The sequence below is a fragment of the Camelina sativa genome, chromosome 14 (assembly GCF_030686135.1).
Source record: "Camelina sativa cultivar CO46 ecotype springtype chromosome 14, ASM3068613v1".
NCBI lineage: Eukaryota > Viridiplantae > Streptophyta > Magnoliopsida > Brassicales > Brassicaceae > Camelina > Camelina sativa.
This window is the reverse complement of record NC_141893.1, coordinates 34,466,414-34,486,131: the sequence shown is the minus strand read 5'-3', so window position 1 is coordinate 34,486,131 and position 19,718 is coordinate 34,466,414. Positions and strand designations below refer to the sequence as shown.

The 19,718-nt window shown below is 37.3% G+C and overlaps 2 protein-coding genes and 1 pseudogene across 2 annotated transcripts; all 3 read left to right on the top strand.

The window, feature by feature from the left end:
- The first annotated feature begins 1,312 nt into the window (after positions 1-1,312).
- On the top strand, positions 1,313-2,592 carry LOC104748651 (uncharacterized). The gene is made up of 4 exons (XM_087483393.1): positions 1,313-1,344; positions 1,432-1,716; positions 1,802-1,907; positions 1,987-2,592. Exons 1-4 carry the CDS (start codon positions 1,328-1,330, stop codon positions 2,590-2,592), a joined length of 1,014 nt encoding a protein of 337 aa, XP_087339519.1. The 5' UTR covers positions 1,313-1,327.
- Positions 2,593-2,714: 122 nt separating this feature from the next.
- LOC147929048 (uncharacterized) lies at positions 2,715-4,188 on the top strand (annotated as a pseudogene).
- A 199-nt stretch (positions 4,189-4,387) lies between these two features.
- On the top strand, positions 4,388-5,509 carry LOC147929047 (uncharacterized). Its single transcript, XM_087483392.1, has 3 exons — positions 4,388-4,651; positions 4,758-5,147; positions 5,231-5,509. The coding sequence occupies exons 1-3, from the start codon at positions 4,448-4,450 to the stop codon at positions 5,507-5,509; spliced, it is 873 nt and encodes a 290-aa protein (XP_087339518.1). The 5' UTR covers positions 4,388-4,447.
- Positions 5,510-19,718: the final 14,209 nt, after the last annotated feature.

Here is a 19,718-nt window from a genome sequence, read left to right as displayed (position 1 = left end):
GTATGAAGGAGGAAAACATCATGCTTAGTTTGTTGATTCCTGGACCGCACCAACCTGGTAATAGTATAGATGTTTACTTAGAACCTCTGATAGAAGATTTAAATCGTTTGTGGTCTAAAGGCGAGGTGACTTACAATCCATTTAGTAAAACAACTTTTACGTTGAGGGCGATGCTGCTTTGGACCATAAGTGATTTCCCAGCATATGGAAATCTTGCTGGTTGTAAAGTAAAGGGTAAGATGGGTTGTCCTATATGTGGGAAGCACACCGATAGTTTGTGGCTGAGTCATAGTAGGAAGTTTGTATATATGTGCCACCGAAAAAGTTTGCCTCCGTCACATAGATTTCGAGGAAAGAAGAGTTGGTTTGATGGTAAAGCAGAGCATGGAACAAAGGGAAGGATACTCACGGGTAGAAATATTTCCTTACTACTGAGAAACTACAAGAATGATTTTGGTAATAGAAAAGAGAATGGGAAGAAGAGATCTAGAGCTGCTTGTGACATACCATCTGATAACGAAGATGAATACAGTGAATCTGATGATGAAGAAGAAGACTTAGCAGAAAAAGATGAAGAGGAGTTAACTAGATGGAAGAAAAGATCAATATTCTTCACATTGCCTTATTGGGAGGTATGTATAGTTCTTATTGAGTTTCCATTGTCATCACTTGTATATAACGTTCAACTGATTACTCTATTTTATGCTTTGTCTTGACAAGGAGCTCCCGGTAAGACATAACATAGACGTGATGCATGTGGAGAGAAACGTGGCTGCAAGCTTGATTGCCACATTGTTACATTGTGGCAATTCAAAGGATGGATTAAAAGCTAGAAAGGACCTCGAAACTCTTGGTATCAGGAAAGATTTGCATCCAAAAGATCACGGTAAAAGGACACTACTTCCCGCAGGTCCTTGGCTTTGTCAAAGTCAGAAAAGAAAATATTCTGTAAGCGGCTCTTTGATATTAAAGGTCCGGATGGCTATTGCTCTAACATATCTACTTGTGTATCATTAGACGAGTGTAAAGTGATGGGACTCAAATCTCATGATTACCACGTCTTGGTACAACAACTGCTACCAGTTGCTTTTAGAGGTTTACTACCTAAGGGTCCTAGAATAGCCATTTTCGCCTATGCGCATTCTTCAACGTTTTGTGCCAAAGAGTTATTGATATGGATCAACTCCAAGTAATCGAAACAGAAATTGTGGAGACTCTATGCATGTTTGAAAGATTTTGGCCACCTAGTTTCTTTGACATCATGGTGCACTTGTGTGTGCATCTAGGAAGAGAAGCCCGACTAGCTGGTCCTATCCATTTCCGATGGATGTATCCATTTGAGAGGTAGTGTCCTTTTTTTTTATTTTAGTTCCATCTTGAAGACTAAATTAGTGAATCTAATTGGACTTATTTAATGTTCATTACAAACAGGTACATGAAAGTATTGAAAGACTATGTTAGAAACCCAGCAAGACCAGAGGGGTGTATAGCTGAGTCATATCTTGCTGAAGAATGCATGAGGTTCTGCTCTGATTTCTTGAAGACGACAACAAATGTAGAAGAAAAAGAGGAGAGGAACACTGAGTACGAGAACCACTCCATCCTAGAAGGTTGTCCTATATCAGCTGGAACCTCATTCACTCTCACTGATATGGATAGAAAACTAGCTCACCTTGCTGTAATCCAGAACACGGCTATGGTGGAACCTTACATTGAGTAAGTTTTCTTATTACGTTGTACATTATTTATTCTTACAATAATTGTTTCTGATGAAGTTTCTTGTTTCTTGTTTATATGCAAGTGCTCATTTGCAACATCTACAAGACATAATTGGTAGATGCAGACGTGATGCAAGTTATTTATGGACTATGCACACTCAAAATTTCCCGACGTGGCTAAAGCAACAGGCATGTTATACTATATTTGTTTTTTTTTTGTTGCTATTTAATTAGTACTTTAGCTGACATTTTATTTTGTAATTGTTAGATACCTCTTGATTCTGAAGATAATGACGAGACACTTAAGATGTTGGCTTATGGTCCACGTAGTATAGCCAGATCTTATATAGGCCACATTGTGAATGGCCTGCGGTTTCATACAAAGTCAGTGCATAGGCTAAGTCAGAATAGTGGGGTTTACTATGAGGCAGCAGCAATGTGTAGATCTAGTGCAAGGGACACAGCACAAGTGGTAGATGTTGTATCATACTACGGCAGAATAGTTGATATAATCTTGTTAGACTACAATGTCTTCTACGTCCCAATATTTCGGTGTCAGTGGGCTGTTAAAGGTAACGGTGTTAAGGTAGAAGAAGGCTTTACGCTGGTTAATATGAATCAGAGCCAAGTGTCATTTGCGAAGGACCCATTCATTTTAGCCTCTCAAGCGAAACAAATATTTTATTCAAGGGAGAATGATGAATCTAGTTGGTATGTAGTTTTGAAAGGTCCATCTAGAAGATACAGTGATGAGAATGTGGAAGATGGGTATGCAGATGTTGGACCATTACCTTTGGATATTGATATGACTCTAGAAGACGTAGCAGATGAGGCTCAAAATGCCAGAGATGATTGTGAAGGAATTTTTGTGTGATCGCGTTCATTTGAGTCTATATTTGATTGGTTTTGCATGACTGTTATATTTTTGTTTTTGGATACTTGGTCTGTCTTTGAGTCTATATTTGAGTTTCCGTCTTAGTTTTACAGACGTAGCAGATGGGTAAGGGAAAAAAGGGTGGAAGGAAAAGGAAGACCAACGTACAAGAAGAAGAACCTGAGTTCATTGGCACCATATTTCCACAGGACACGCAGCCTCAAGACACACATGTTGATGAACCACAACCGGATCAGACTGTGATAGATAGCCATATGGTTGTTGAAGCTGATAAGGACGTTATAGAACAAGGAGCCAATAAAGAGTCAGCTGCTGTTTCTGAGGATGCTACATCTTCAGTTCCGCCCCAGACTAAAAAACACAGAGGACCAACAAAGATGAAAGATATTGCCAAGGATCCTAATACACGAATAAGAGTACAGTTCACTGAATTTGGAGAACCGTCTGGAGAAGGATCAGTTAAGTTGTCTTCCTACTTAGGTCCCTTGGTAAGAGAACATGTTCATGTTGTGATAGATGACTGGAGGAAAATTGGTGAGGAGCTGAAGACAACTCTATGGAAATCTGTTCAGGTATTTTAATTTCAAGTCACAATCACAAATAATTTGCTCTAAGTACTCTTATCTTATCTTTTTTCTTTTTTACTTTATTGTAGACACGGTCTGAACTAGATGGATAATATGAGAAAGCGGCTGTTTTGAAGCAAATGGGATGTCTATGGAGGGCCTCTAAGTCACGTTTGGTTAATCAGATTAGGAAAGCTCCGAACAACATAGAAAGAATGAAGCTGCGACCAGACAATGTTCTTACGTTAGAGTGGAGGAAGTTTGTCAAAGAGAAGACTAGTCAAGAGTTTAAGGTACTAACTTGTACTTAATTAATCTTCCACATAGAGTGTGCTAATTCTTTTATATAGGATGTTAGTGATTCATACAAGGAAAGAAGACGTAAGCAGATTCCTCACACATGTAGCCGTAAAGGAATGGTTAGATTGGCCGAAGATTTAGTAAGTGTCAGTCAGTGATTATCAATATATTTTGTCCACTAGTTCTGACAATGGTTTCTTAATATCACTGAATGTGTGTTATAATTACGCAGAGAAAAGAGAGCCCAGATGAAGTGACTAAACTGAATGTGTGGGTCAAGTCACGAACTAAAAAGGATGGGACAGCAGTGAAGACGGATGCTGCTGCAAAGATTGTAAGTCATTTATTTTGTGATCCTCTCTTCTATGTTTTTCATTATAATTTACCTTATAAACATAAGTCCGACATTTAATAGGAAATGGCAAATGAGTTCGTTCTGTCTGATGCTCCATCATCATCATCATCAAACCCAAAAGAAGACACTCTTGCTCAGATATTGGGACCTGACAATCCTGGACGCATGAGGGCAATGGGTAGAGGAATTAGTATGTCCAAACTTGCTTGTTTCCAGATGAAAAGCAAGTATTTGACTCAAATGCAACAGACCCATATTCAGTTGCAGCAGCAGGTCAATGAAATACAAGATGCTCTTGCGAAACTGAATAGTCCTGTAAGTATGGAAATGCATATCATTGGATTAATGGTCTAAGAAAATGGTAACTAATTACATTCCTTCTCATTTTCCAGCGTCAATTTTCGGAAGTTGGTCAACATTCAGCGCCAAGAGTAAGTGTTAATATATAATGAGATTTGCTGAGGTTGTTCATTGAATGGTTAACAGATTCTAACTATTATTTACATTTAATTTGTAGAGTGTAAACCAAATACCGCAGCCTAAGTGCATTCTATATGATTGGTCTGGCTCTAAATTTAAAGTAGTCGAGGGTTGTATTCTGTCTTTTGATCACATGGACTTCGTCAACAATGTACCATTGGGCCCTAATTCAGTGAAGGTGTTGGTTGAGACGGCTTTTCAAGAAGATGCATTTCTTTGGAGACCTGCGGCAAATATGTTTAGTATTGGTCAAGCTGTAGGAGAAACTATTGTGTGGCCTCAGGATTGTGTTGAGGCTATTGAACAGGAGTTAGGACCAGAAGACATTCCGCCTAAGGTAATGTTTTCTTAATCTGATTGATTGTACTTAGGATTTGATCTCTACGTTTTAGTGTTCTTAAATCTAGTAATATTTTCTATATTGGAATAATTTTGTTTAGCAGAGCCCAAATATAACTTCCATGAACAAGTGCAAACTTCTACATTGGCTATCAAATGATGATAAACATGTTGCTGAAGGCCGTTGGCAGACTCGTGATCCCAAAGCTTTGGTGAATGGCCTTCCTCTTGGACCAAATGCCATTAAAGTTTTTGTCGATGCGGTTAATGAACCTGAGACATTTCTTTGGCGGCCAACAGAAGAACTCTCAAATCTTCATGACTCTTTGAAGTCGTTTGTAGCATGGCCATTCAACAGAGTTTTAATGGAAGATTTAAGTACAGAGGCACCAGCTACAACATCTCCTCGCATGCAGTCACAAGGATTCACTCCAGCAGCTCCTGTGAAGAGTTCAAAACCACTTACACAATCTCTTTCAAGTTCATCTCAGCAGGTAAATTTCAACTTTTTGTTACTTATAAAATATGTTAGCACTGATGCCTTTGGTAAACCTTGCATATTATTTATACTATGCAGCACACTTCTCCGAAACGGATTGTCAAGGAGGATCAGAAGTGCAGACTGCTGGACATTACCGGTCAGAATAGGGTTGTTGCAGAACGATGCTGGTCTTCAAACAACCCAGAGCAGTTAGTGCATTTTGTTCCCTTGGGTCATAATGCAGTTTGTGTGTGGATTGATGTAGTCAAGGTGCCTGATGTGAAGGTTTGGAGGCCTAATTCTGCTATTGAGTGTATGGAGGATGCTATTGGTACCACTATAACATGGCCTGAAGAAAAAGTTGTCATCATTTGATGTCGACTACGAACCGTATGATTTTCTACTTTCGTTGTTCTGGGAAATGCATGAGACTTGTGTTCTTTGTTTGGGATTTATGGAATTGGATCGTATGCTCATTTTGTATCATAACAATGTTTTATATTTTCTATTCTAGAATACAATTTCAGCTTTATCACAGGTTACTTTCAAATTGTAACTTCATTTGAATATGCTGTATAAAAAACGGTTAATAGTAATCAGAAACCAAACGTAATAGCAGGCAGATGAAGTCATTGTATACAACTTAGTAGCACATAATGAAAGCTACAACTCAGATACAAATAGCTCAACACCGATGCTAAGATAAATAATCAAATGGCATTAACATAGAGCTACTAAAAATTAAATCATAGCAACAGCAGATAGCTACGTTTACCGTACATATAGCAGACATAAAGTACTATTATATACTTAAATATAGCACTAAATTAGATATTATAATATAGCTCTTGGTATATGCTATTACAGGATACCCTACGATAGCATAAGCCCAGAAACGCTATCGTATATAGCCCCCCTATTATAGCGTCTCATTTAATAGCGTTCATGAAAACGCTATAATAACCATATCATAGCGTTAATCGTATGCTATCAATACCCATATTTGTTGTAGTGAAGTCATACTTCATGCATTTCCCCACTTGGACGACCAACGTGAGTAAATATATTAGGGACTCCAGGGACATGATGTATTAGGACTTCACCTTCATTGAATCTTGTTAACCTTATTTAACTGAGATAATTAAAAGTAATTCAAATTAATTATAAATTATAGTTGCATTTACCTATATATGCATTTAATTATACCTTGATTTTGTTTGTATATGATCGACAAAGTAGTTCTCAGAAAAATTAGCAATCTCGTCATTGATATATGACTCAACGATTGATCCAGTTCCAGCCACATATCTTTTAACCTTTCAAAAGGATACATTCACCTATATTGGACAAGGGCTCCCAATTCTGCTTCATATGGGAGATGTATAGGCAGGTGGTCCATCACATCAAAAAACAATGGTGGAAATATCTTTTCTAAGTTGCATAAGATCAAAAAAATGTTATGTTTTAGAATTTGAACGCGACTTTTTGCAAAGTTCTCGAGCATAAGTCCCTGAAAAAGGCTCCAATCCCTGCAAAATATATTCAAATTGCATGTCTAAGGAAATTATATTTTAAAATATATAGTACCTATAAATTGAATAAGTAATTTGTAGTACCCGATAACGCAAGGTGAACGTTTCGGTCTAGGAGTTCTGCGAAGATAAATGGAAGTAGTCACTCAATAAAAACTTGGCAATCATTACTCTTCATTCCTGAAAACTTGCCATTGATCAGATCAACACAACTAGCCAAGTCTGACGAATAACCATCTGGAAATTTCATTGCATGCTTGACACATTCCAATAAACATTTTTTGGCTTCCTTTGTCGATGTATATGCTGGGAATGGAGCTTTACCCTTCCTATCAATATGTAAGTGTGTTCGAGAACAAAATTGTTCTATGTCCAATCTTGACATGATGTTGTCTTTGGATTTACCCTGCACGCTCATAAGAGTATACAAGATGTTGTCAAAAAAAATCTTCTTATTATGCATTATATCAATATTATATTGGAGATTGAGGTCTTTCCAATAAGACATCGATAATAATATGTTTTCTTTGTGCCAATTATGTTCCTTTCCATAGCCTGGCATCTTCTTTTCATGACCGTTACCACCGACGTCCTTGGTTTTTGGTGGATCTACACCATTCAAATGCTCGTAATAAATTTGTTCACCGGTTAAAGAATGCGGTGGATAGTCGTAGGAAGCCTCTCTTCCTTTCAGGAAATCTTTTTCGTTCTTCCGTAATTGATGACCATCAGGAAGGAATCTTCAGTGACAGTCAAACCAACACGTCTTCCTTCCTTTGGATATATAAAATGACTTTGTACTTTCCATGCAAATTGGACAAGACAATTTACCGTGGGTGGTCCATCTTGATAACATGCTATACGCTGGAAAGTCGCTTATCATCCACATCAACACTGTTTTTAGATTAAAGTTTTGATTCAAAGACACATCGTGTACATCGACTTCAGTAGACCACAACTCTTTTAACTCATCAATAAGAGGTTGTAGGAAGATATCGGGACTTGCTTGCGAATGATTTGGCCCAGAATTCAGAATTGTAAGAAACAAGTACTATGTATTCATGCACTTACTAGGGGGTGAATTATATGGAGTCAAGATCACAAGCCACAACGAATGATTACGAGACATGCCAAATGGATTGAACCCATCAGTACTAAATCCAAGATAGACATTACGGGTTCTTCTGCAAACTGAGGGTTAAGCTCTTGGAAATGTCTCCACTCTGCCACATCGAAAATATCTTCATATAGACGTTACAGGGTTCTTCATTTCTCCCTCCTTTGATTGGTGCTCGACATGCCATCTCATTGCCACTGCGGTCTTTTGGCTCTGACACAGTCTATTCAATCTGTCAGCAATAGGTAGATACCACATACGACTATATGGTACTCTTTTCTCTTGTCTCGTAATATGAATCGGTAGTCTGGTTTCCTTCTGGTCAATAATCCGTCAAAATTTCGCAAACCGAATCCACTAACTTTTCACTCATATTATACTCCGCTTTATTTTGCATGACTCGAGCAGCTAAGGACAGTTGCGAGTGACCTTCACGACAACCATTATATAAAGGATTTTTTGCACTTTATAACAAGTCGTAAAATTTCTTCGAATGGTTTTGTACCGGTTCTTCCACATTCTCATAACTATCATTTTGATTATAATTATCATCAAAACCCACATTATAATGAAATGCATCATTCACCATATCCACATATGGATCTTCGACTACATTACCCATTTCTTCATGACTCCCGTTATACGTCCTATCAGTGTAACTACTTCCTATATCCTAATTGCTTTCTTCTCCATGGTTATACCAAACTTAATAATATGGCATAAATCCACTACTAAACAGATGAATCATAACTCTTCTACCCGAGAGTCATCTATTGTTCTTGCAAGAACTACAGGGACAGCGAAACTTACCACCATTATTCTGAACTATATGTTCGCTATTTGCAAACGACAAGAATTGGTCCACCCCACTTCGAATTCAGATGAAAAATTTTCCTTCACTTCATCGAACCTCTTGTACATCCACTCCCGATAATTACCGCCACTACCACCATAATTGTAATATCCCACTTCATCAAACTTTTTTTTTTTTTAGAATTTTTTTTTTCACGTTTGATTTTTTTTTTTTTGGAAAGGAAACTCTCTTAATTTGGAATGAAGAGAAGAAATGGGTGAAGTTCGTTTTATAGACTAACCCTAGGTGACTAATAGGCAACTATTTTATAAAAGTTAGTACACCAATCCCCACAGGAAAAACACGTTTTTTTCAACTGTAAATTACGATTCTTTGGCAACTAAGTTACGACTAAGTAATGACTCGCCGCATGAGTCGTATAGTAGTCACCAAATATACGACTATTTACTTTGTATTCTTGTAGTGATAGAGAGGTATTTGGGAATGTGAATCAGCGAAAGGAGAAGTTTCTGAGGAAAGTTAAGGAGGTAGAGGATATTTTGGATATTACACAATCGGATGAGCTGCTGCATAAGGAGGATGTGTTGATTCGTGAACTTGATATGGTGTTGGAGCAAGAGGAAGTTCTCTGGTTCCAAAATTCACGGGAAAATGGATCCAATTGGGTGATCGAAACACAAGTTTCTTTCACACCTCCACTATCATCAGAAGACGTAGGATCAAAGTTGAAGCCTTGAAAATTGATGCTAAAGTTTGGTTGACTGATCCGCAGGAGTTAGAACATATGTTTGTGGACTATTATAAGGGGTTGTACTCGATGGTTGATGTAGATTTAGTGGTTGAAGGTCTTCCACGAGAGGGGTTTCAGTCTCTAACATGGGAGGAGAAGGTTAATCTAGGTACACCAATGTTGGCTATTGAGGCGGAGGCTGCTATACGTGGTATGGGTGCTTATAAAGACCCTGGTCCAGATGGTTATCAGCCTATTTTTTTATCAGAAATGTTGGGACATTGTTGGAGACTCAGTTGTGAGTTTTGTGTTAAAAGTTCTTTGAAACAGAGGATCTCCCACTGGGATTGAATGATGTGTTGGTGTGTCTGATCCCTACAGTAGCTAAGCCATAGAGGATTACACAAATGCGTCCTATTAGTTTATGTAATGATATTTTAAAAATAATAATGAATGTGATTGCAACATCCGTGAACCGGAATCCCGGTTTAGGTTGTGCATCGATCGATGCAGGTGGAGCATCGGTCGATGCTGACTCAATTTCGTGCGTTTTGACTTAAGTTAAACGCTGCGTTTTGGGCAAAAGGGAAAGGAAACCCTTAAGTCGTTCCTTTTGTCTCAATTTCGTGTCGTTTTTTGAGAGAAAAGAGAAGAGAGAAAGAGTTCTTGAACGTTCTTGAGGTTTTTGGCAGGTTCCAAGCTGTTCCTGTGGAGATCTGTAGCTGGGATCATTGTAGGAACTTCCTAGAAGTGTTGTCTTGCGTGTTTAAGGTTCAGAATTGCCTTGGCAAAGGAAAGTGCAGGACCATGGCTTATCTAAGCTAGATAACTCTTTAATCTGCTTGTTGTGTGTTGTTAGGCTTGTTAGATTGATAATTGGGACGTTAGGAAGCTTTCTTGTGGCTTGGGATCGAGTCTTATGGTTGCAGTAACGAAGATCCGGCGAGAAGCTCCGGGGAAAACACGATGCTCGGCATTGCATCGGTCGATGCATATCTTGCGTCGGTTGATGCAAGTGCGAGGACGGCGCATAAAACTCTAGGGTTTTCGTGTTATGTCGAGCATGCGTTGGTCGATGCAGTTTGGGTGTCGGTCGATGCTTGTGTAACTCGCATCGATCGATGCAGCCCTTCTGTCGGTCGATGCATCCCCATGTGGTGTCGGTCGATGCATGTTGGTGTCGGTCGATGCAAAGTCCTGGTTTGTTATTTGTTGTTTGTTGATTGTTGTTTGATGATTAGAGATGACTCTATTGCTTGTGTGTATAGCCCAGTAGATGGGAGGATTGCCTTACTGAGTGTTTTTAAAATACTCATGCATTGCAATATGTGTTTGTGGTGCAGGTAAAGGCAAAGTGTGATCGTGGAATCAAGGCAATGAAGAGGAGGATGTTGTCTGGCATTGTTAGGTTGCTAGAGTTGGGTCTTTAGAACTTGCTAGGTTGCTGGTTCCTTGTTTTCTGTTGTTTGATATTGGAGTATTGTTTATTTAATATTGGTTATTTATTTATTGGATATTTATTGGTTATTGGTAATTGTTATTCCGCTGTTGGTTGTGTTTGTGGTTAGGTGGCTAGTGGATATGGGACCACTAGTTGTAGTTTATTATATATATATATATATATATATATATATTAAAAAAAATGAATCGGGTCGTTTCAGTGATTGTGACACGGTTGAAGCTGGTGATTTCTAAGCTGATAGAACCCTCTTAGTCAAGCTTTATACCTAGACATTTAAGCATTGATAACATTGTTATCGTGCAAGAAGCAGTTCATTCTATGAGGAGGAAGAAGGGTCATAAGCTCATAGCTACAAGTCTCTCTAATTTATGGATTAAATGGATGATGAAGTATTTCACAGATCCATCAATGAACATATTGTGGAATGGAGAAATAATAGAGTCTCTAAACCATCAAGGGATTGCGACAAGGGGACTGTTGTCTCCGTACTTGTTTTTCTTGTGCCTAGAACGCCTCTACCAGATGATTGATAGATCCATAGTTGGGAAACAGTGTAATTCAATATGTTTATCACAACGAGGACCTCCTTTGTCGCATATTTGTTTTGCAGATGACTTTATACTCTTTGTAGAGGCTTCGGTTGCACAGATAAGGGTCATTAGAGGGATTCTTGAACAGTTTTATCTTGTGTCAGGTCAGCGAGTGAGTCTCGAGAAGTCGAATATTTTTTTTTCTCATAATGTTTCAAGGGATATGCAGAGATTGATATCAGAGGAGAGTGGGATTAAATCAACGAAGGATTTAGGCAAATACTTAGGTATGCCTGTTTTGCATAAAATGTTGAATAAGGCAACGTTTACTGAAGTGTTGGAAAGGGTATCAATTAAGCTGGCAAGGTGGAAGGAACGATGTTTAGATTTTGCGAATAGGCTTACTCTTACAAAACCAGTGTTGGGATATCGTGTGGGGGATCTAAAGGTGGTGGATTGGTTGAAACCGAAGAGTGATTGATTCTCTACTTGGCGAAGTGTGGTGGTTGGTATCCGAGAGTTACCAGGTCATGGTTGGGTTGTGAGAGAAGGAAGACAAATTCGATTCTAGAAGGATAAGTGGTTAATGAATAAATCAATTATGGAAATAATGCAGAATGGGGTTTTGCGAATAGAGTAAATGAATCTGCTAGTGACTTATGGGAAGACGAGAGGAGCTGGTTGATGGATAGTATACTGACATGGGTGTCTGAGGATATCAGGTTTAGATTAGGGGCTGTAGTTATTGAAAATTTCACCGGAGCAAAGGATCATTTATCATGGGCAAAGAATGCTACATGACAGTTCACAGCGAAGTCGTCGTATGCTATGCTTACATGAAACTGTGTTTAGAGCCCTCAACTTGATACCTTTTGGGATCGATTTTGGGGTGTTGTGGTACAAGAACGAGTGAAGGTATTCTTGTGTTTGGCTGGTAATCAGGCCATTTATGTGAACTGGCGTTATGTGAGGTCTGTATGGGAGGGGAGGAAACAATTCTCCATATCCTGTGTGACTGTCTGAAAATGTCTGGTGTTTGGAAGTGCCTTATGCCAGCGAGGAAGCAACACCGCTTTTTCTCTGTCTCTTTGGTAAAATGGTTGTTTACTAATTTATTTGTGGCACCAAGTTTAGGGAGATTGGTTTGATCTATTTTGTTCAGTGTTTCGGCTTGGTGTGGGTGGAAATGGAGGTGTGGGAATGTGTTTGGGGTGCAGAGTAAATGTAGGGATAGAGTAACGTTTCTCAGAGACCTGACTATAGAGATAGGGTTAGCTCACATGGCACAAAAGATCCTAAGAAGGGTTTCGGTAAGGGAGGAGCGTTTAATAAGTTGGTCTCATCCTTGAAGGGGGTGGTGGAAGATGAACACAGATGGGCCTCGAAAGGTAACCCGGGGAAGGCGGCTGCAGGTGGTGTTTTGCATGATGAGTTAGGCAGGTGGCTAGCGGGTTTTTCGTACATATTGGTGTTTGCTCTTATCCGATGGTAGAGTTGTGGTGAGTTTATTGTGGGTTATGTATCGCTTGGGATAGTAGGGTTGCACGGTTGGAGTTGGAGGTGTACAGTGAGATGGTGGTTGGTTTTCTACAGAAAAGGATTAGTGAGACTCATCCGTTGTCATTCCTGGTGGTGCGGTTGTGCCATGGCTTCATTTCAAGGGACTGGGTGGTCCGAATTGAGCATGTGCATAGGTAAACTAATCGTCTTGCTAATAGATTAGCAAAATATGTTTTTTCTTTACAACTAGGTTTTCATCTATTTGAGTCTAGTCTGTCTAGTGTTGCAGAGTTTGTGTCGCAAGATATTAGTGGTTATGCAGTACCAGAGAATGTTTGTATTAAGTTAACTATTTATTAATAAATCATGGGAGTGTTTACTCCCTCTGTTCTACCAAGATATTAATATATCTTTCTTTTTTATGCAGTACCACAGAATGTTTGTATTAGCATCGCTGATTCTGGTCGTCTCGTCTCAGAAGGTTCTAGGTCTTAGACGTCTACCAGAATAAGCGATGCCTGCTCCTACATTTAATCGTGAAACACGTTTTTTTTGTGGTTGGTCGACAGTGGGAAACCAGAAGATTTTGTGAACAGATCTCGTAACTAATATAATGTCTTAAACAATAGAAGCAAAGGTAACGTCCGAAAAAATGTATAAATAGAGACTTCAGGAGCAACACGGTGCGTCATTCTCATATACCATGAAAGAAACCTACCACACTTCTGACTTTTTGACCATACGATGGTTGTTATACGATGTGTGGATGATGTATTTTTAGTTTATAGTTTTTTATTGATTAGTGATTATAATAGAATCATATGTATATATATACATGATTTGATTTGATTTGATGATTTGATATATATTGAGTATAAATTACATTAAATTCTATATATAAATTGTAGGGGTGCTTGTTTATATATGACGACAAATTAGTTAATTTTTTTTTGCCCTTTGAAATATTGAAAATATATAGTTATTATTCACAATAAAATCTTGTTTATCTTGTTATGAGAAACATTTTCTTTTCTAAAAGATTGGATGAAGACAACAAATTTCATGTTGCTAAAAAATTCCAAATATATCCATTATGATTTACATATGTAGTATCTAATATCACCCATTTTCTGTAGAAAATTTCTTCAAACTGTTTTCTGACAGCATAAAAATGAAAACGTATTACATATAATTAAGTATTTTCTAACTAATTTTGCTGATAAGATTTTGCATTTACGTAATATCTTACAATATTTTTAAAAAAGAAAAAAGAAAACTAACAAAATAATTAGCAAAACATATGTGAAATATAAACAAAAAGTAAAACACTCTTACACATGTGTTTTTATAACAAATAAAATTGACACTCAAATGGCATATCATCTCTGTTTAATTGTCACATTAGCATTTTGTTAGTTTATTAAAATTGTGAATTTGTAAAACAAATTAATACAAGTTTTCAAGTTTCATGTGCTATGCCTTATTTGAATTATTTGAACCTCTTTTTTTTTAACAACTCTTTGAACCTCTTATAAACATAAAAATAGGAACAATAACGTTTTAAACCTTCAAAGTGTCATTGGATAGCACTTTAAACCTCGAGAGAATTTCACTAACACTATAAACCTTTAAAATGATTTTACTAACACTTTGAACCTTTAGAATGCTTTTACTAACACTTAAACCTTCAAACTAACTTTCATTTTTGTACTGCCATAAAAAATAACGGAATAATAATATACGTAAACGCGAAATAATTAAACTATGTTGGTTTAATTTTAAATTCTAATAAGTTTTAGTTTTATAAATAAATAAAAAGATTAAAAAAAAAAATTTGTTCATCTTCATTGCAGACAAAACTTTTACGACGTTACTCTTCACATTAGTAATCATTTAAAAAATGCATCTCCACTGGATTCTGATTCAAATCGATTGACTTCTCATTGGAAACCAATGAGTTTTCTAAATATATTGTCGTCTTCAATTTTACATTTGTCAAATGTTTTAACCTTACCTCTGATTCTTCATTTTTTTTTGCTTTGATGTATATTTTTTTTTTATCAATCGTCATAAATAATTAAATTAAATTTAAATCAAACCAGCATAGTTTAACTATTTCACGTTGGTGGATATTACTGTTTTGTCATCTTTCGTGGTGGTACAAAAAGAAAAGTTAGTTTAAAGGTTTATAATGTTAGTGAAAATATCTCAAGGTTTAAAGTGCTACTCAATGACACTTTGAAGGTTTAAAATGTGATTTTCCCCATAAAAATATGATTTTTCCCAATAAAAATATGAAATATCTACAAACTAATTTTAATACAAGTTCTCAAGTTTCATGTGCTATGCTTTTTTTTAATCATTTGAACCTTTTATTTTAATATGTATTTGTGTAGTTAAATTCATATCATTGTATTTAAATTTGAGGAAAAAGACACATATATTAGTTTATAACTAAACGGTTTTAACTAATTTTGTTAATTTTGGACAGGTGTCAAACTGTCATGCCACAAGTGTCATCACTAGTTGCAAGTTTTTAGAAGGCTCTCTACTTTGTTATATAAAATTTGACCAATATGTTAGGGCATCTTTAAAGGGGCAACTATTTTTGGTGTTCTTAGACTAAATATATTATGAAAATAATGTAAGATCAGTAGTTAAGATCTTTTGTTAAAAAATTAGTTATTGGGAGAACATGTTTAAAATCATAAGATTTAATAATATAATAATATTAAACAAATCAAGAACATTTACAAGTATCTGCATTTTTGCAAACTTAGCTTCATAATCAAAATGTTGTTGAGAAGCATAGTTGAGGTTTGTTTAACAAAATTTCGTTCAGGTTCAGTAATATTTGAATGTAAAAAATGCAGTTAAAAGAAAACCTTTACTTATATAATGGTTTTGTGGAACCAACTCCCTATACTCGTGAAGATTATTACTCTTCCTTGGATCTCTTCCTCGCCTCTGCCTCCAAGAGCTCCAGATCTTTGTTGAACTTGCAGATGCGGTAGATGCACCTGTCAATGAACAGAATATATGCCAGTGTAAGAAAGCTAAACTGCAGACCAAAAACTAATTGCGAACCAGAATCAATCAAGTTGTGAGAAAGCTTCACCAAGAACCAATTGCCAAAAGAGTCACAAGAACATTGTAAAACTCAAATGATCAAGTTGTAAAAGAGGATAAGCAATTACCACCGTGCGAAAGAAGTAGCTAACAGTGTTCTCAAGACCTCTTTTTGCAGCATGATGTTCGATGATCTTTGAATGCGTAAGAGGAACTCTTTCAAGTGCAGTACATGCTAGTGTCATTAGCGGCATTGTGAATGGTCTGATCCCTTCTGTTAGCTACACATGATCATCGTGCAGTCATTGCACAAGCATAAGTAGAATCTCAATAGAAACTGAGCAGAGAAGGGCAAGTCTAGTGCTTTACATCTCACTTCCACTAATCCAATTTTCAACCTATTAATCACTTCACAGAACTACGCCCAGAATCCGATCAAACATTAGAGACTCTTAAAAAACAACAGTATATTCAACATAACGATCACATTAGCACTCAAAATAGCGAAACATAGACATGGATCAAACATCACGAACTCTAAAGAACACATTCGATTTGATTGATGTTCATGGATACAAACAAGAAACAACATCAAATTCTCAGCTTTATGTTGAATAGACAATCAAACAGATCCAAATTACAGGAAATTTTAGCTAAACATCATCAAAATCAGAGCTTCAGAACACTATCAAATTTGCCACTCAACGAGCAAACCCAATCACAATCAGAAGCAAACCAGATCGAATTTCGTGAATTCGAGAAAAAACCTGATACTCCCAACAATGGCCCTAGCTCGACAATATCGAAGAAAATGAAATGAGAGTGATCTCTCGTTTGCCAAAAAAAATTTTCCAATAACAATCGGCCACGTCACACAAGAACAACCCAAAAAACAGTTCTACAATAAGATCAATAAAACTGATCTAAGCCCACTTTTTCATTTTTTCTAATTTAAATAAGCCCAAGAACACACTAAGTGTTATGCCAATAAAGATGGCCTTATGTATGCAGAAATGAAGCAGACAATGACAGAGACGCCGTATGTGACATTGCCGCCACCAATGGTTTACATGGTGATAACCAAGGACGACGACTCTCCCCAAACTGTGCATCAGACGGAGAGCAAAGGCAGTGATGGATTTGTACGTGGATGGTAATTTTTATCTTTTTTCATGATACGACCCGACCCGGTTTTTTTAAAATAATAATAATAATAATCTAATGATCCTATATTCACTAACAACGTAACCACATTCAACCCAAACAGCGGAAATAATCAATATTAAACCAATAAATTAATAAATCATTAACCAATAAACCAATAGACTTAAACCATAACATCTAAACCAATAAATCAATGCAACATAAACCAGGGAACCAACAATCCTATACAACATTCTAAGGACTCAATTCTAGCCATCTAAAAAAACCTAGACAACAATCAACCAAGCCACTAGAACATCCTCCTCTTTATTGCCTTGATTCCAGATCACATTTTGCCTTTACCTGCACCACAAACACAAATTGAGATGCATGAGTATTGTCATAAACACTCAGTGACGCAATCCTCCCATCTACTGGGCTATACACATAAGAAACTGAGATTCCAATGTTAAACAAGCAACAAACAAACACAAACAAACCAGGAAAACAAGTATCAGCCGCCTACAAAAAGGATTGGTGTCGCCGACACCACCTTCTGGTGTCGACCGACACCCTTCTTAACCTGGAAACCCTAGAATCAACACTCGCCAAGTCTCCACGCCGTCAACATCTTGGTGTCGACCGACACCCAGCTGGTGTCGATCGACACCAACTCCGAAGACATGTTCTGCTCGAAGCCAAAAGTCGAAGATCCGCTTTCCAATTCCTCCAAATCGTTCGAAACTCACCTAAAAGTTCTGGAAACTCATGGGAACCAACAACCAACCAAAAGCATACAAGAAAACAACACAAACAGCCACAAAACAGGCAAACCAAAGGATTCTCAGGCTTAGATCAACCATGGTCATGCACTGACCTCTTTGCAGGAAGTTTCTGATCCAAAACGATGAATCCAACACCCAAGCAACCCTTCTAACACGTCTCTAGCCATGGATCTTCACTCCCAAAAAAGATCTCCAAGGAAAAGCACCAAAACTCCAAAATCTCCTAACAACACTCTCTGGAACTTCTTTTTACTCTCTCGGAAATGAAAATCGCCAAAAAAACGGCTTCTACCAACCCTCAAGTCGACTTTCCCTTTAAATACGTCGGTTAGGGATTTCAATTGAACCAAACCGAACCAAAACAACAAATTAAATCGACCCAGTCGAACCAGAAATTAATGTTGTTGATCGACACTCCCCTTGGTGGGGAATTAAATCGACACCCACTCCCAAAACGTACTATTTAGTTCGCGAATGTTATAATTCTCCCCTACCAATATAAATTTGTCCTCGAATCTTGAACAAGCCAAGGAATCCCGTACAACCGTCTCCACGGCCCACACCTCCTCCATCCCTTATATAGGACACCAATGGGTGTGTTCCATGAAAGGACACGCCCATTCCTTTCCCCTTTTCGATGGGTCGCGTATCTTTGATGAGTCACATCCTTTCGATGGTGACCGCTCATGCTACTGAGCTACCACACTCCTCCAGCTTGAGTATTAGCTGACCGGACCACCCAGCTGGGTCAGCACCGGATTAGTTCACCGAGCTAAGTTGAGCTGTCGGCCAGCTCGTCCAGCTGAGCTAGCTAGTGTACCAGCTGGTGTAGCTAACCACAGCTTAACTAGCTGGTTCACCGAGTTTGTTGAGCTCATGCAGCTCATATTCCAGCTAGTAGCTTAGCTACTTAAGCTCATCTATCTATCATTTTCCTTAAAACAAATTGCCCCTCCCTTTAGGATCGCGGGACACGGGCGTTACAGGCATTCTAGGCGTTAGGCGTTGGATCACCGTACACATACCGCCTAGCGCTTTCTTGAACATTGTATTTAAGATGATAAATTATATTATACATTTTTTTGTCGTCAATTACATTATACATTATCCATTTATAATTGCATATTTGTTCAAAAATATGTGGATACCCAAACTAGATAGATGGACACTTATTTTTAGATGATCATCAAAAAAAAATGTCTAATTAATAAAAAAATTCGTGTAGATTGGTAAATTAGTCGTGGTTAATTATAAAACAAATTTTAACCTCACAATAACACTTAAAACATAACCATGTAATCATAAATTATATCATAACCTTAAACCTCTCAGCCCTAAACCTAAATTCTAAAATTTAGACCCTAAAACCTAAATATATTCATAAAGTTAATGCCACATTAGTTTTAATAAATACAGCCAAATATGAAATATTTTAGTAGAAAACATGAATTGGACATGAAACTTAGAGATGATAAATAGATCCTACACCTCTAAAGCCTAATCATTATCCTCAAAGCCCCAAAACCTCTGAGTCCTAAAACCTAAACCCTAAACTTTATATCCTAAACCATAATTATAAATTTAAATCACAAAATTTTTAACAAATATAACCAAATCTTTAGATTTTTTTAGTAGAAAATATGAATTAGACCTCAAATTTAAGATAAACTAGACCTTATCCCCTAACATGTAACCCTAAACCCAAAACTCTCAACTCAAAATCCATTATTAATCAAGGAGGAAGAGTCATGAAAGTATATCACGACACATAATAGAATAAATCATGGGCTAGTGTGTAAGCAATATAAAGTGGATGACTATTTGTGGATTGTTAATTTGACTATAAAATTGTGTCTTGGATCTTTTGATGTCTTCAACAACAACACGAGTTGTTCTGGTTTT

Bases quoted from the DNA above. Each gene is read 5' to 3' on its own strand.
- LOC104748651 (XM_087483393.1), top strand. The intron at 1,717-1,801 runs GTAAGTTTTCTT...TTTATATGCAAG, and splicing joins ATGGTGGAACCTTACATTGA to TGCTCATTTGCAACATCTAC. The intron at 1,908-1,986 runs GCATGTTATACT...TGTAATTGTTAG, and splicing joins CGACGTGGCTAAAGCAACAG to ATACCTCTTGATTCTGAAGA.
- LOC147929047 (XM_087483392.1), top strand. From the start codon at position 4,448: ATGGACTTCGTCAACAATGTACCATTGGGCCCTAATTCAGTGAAGGTG. The intron at 4,652-4,757 runs GTAATGTTTTCT...TTTGTTTAGCAG, and splicing joins CAGAAGACATTCCGCCTAAG to AGCCCAAATATAACTTCCAT. The intron at 5,148-5,230 runs GTAAATTTCAAC...TATACTATGCAG, and splicing joins TTTCAAGTTCATCTCAGCAG to CACACTTCTCCGAAACGGAT.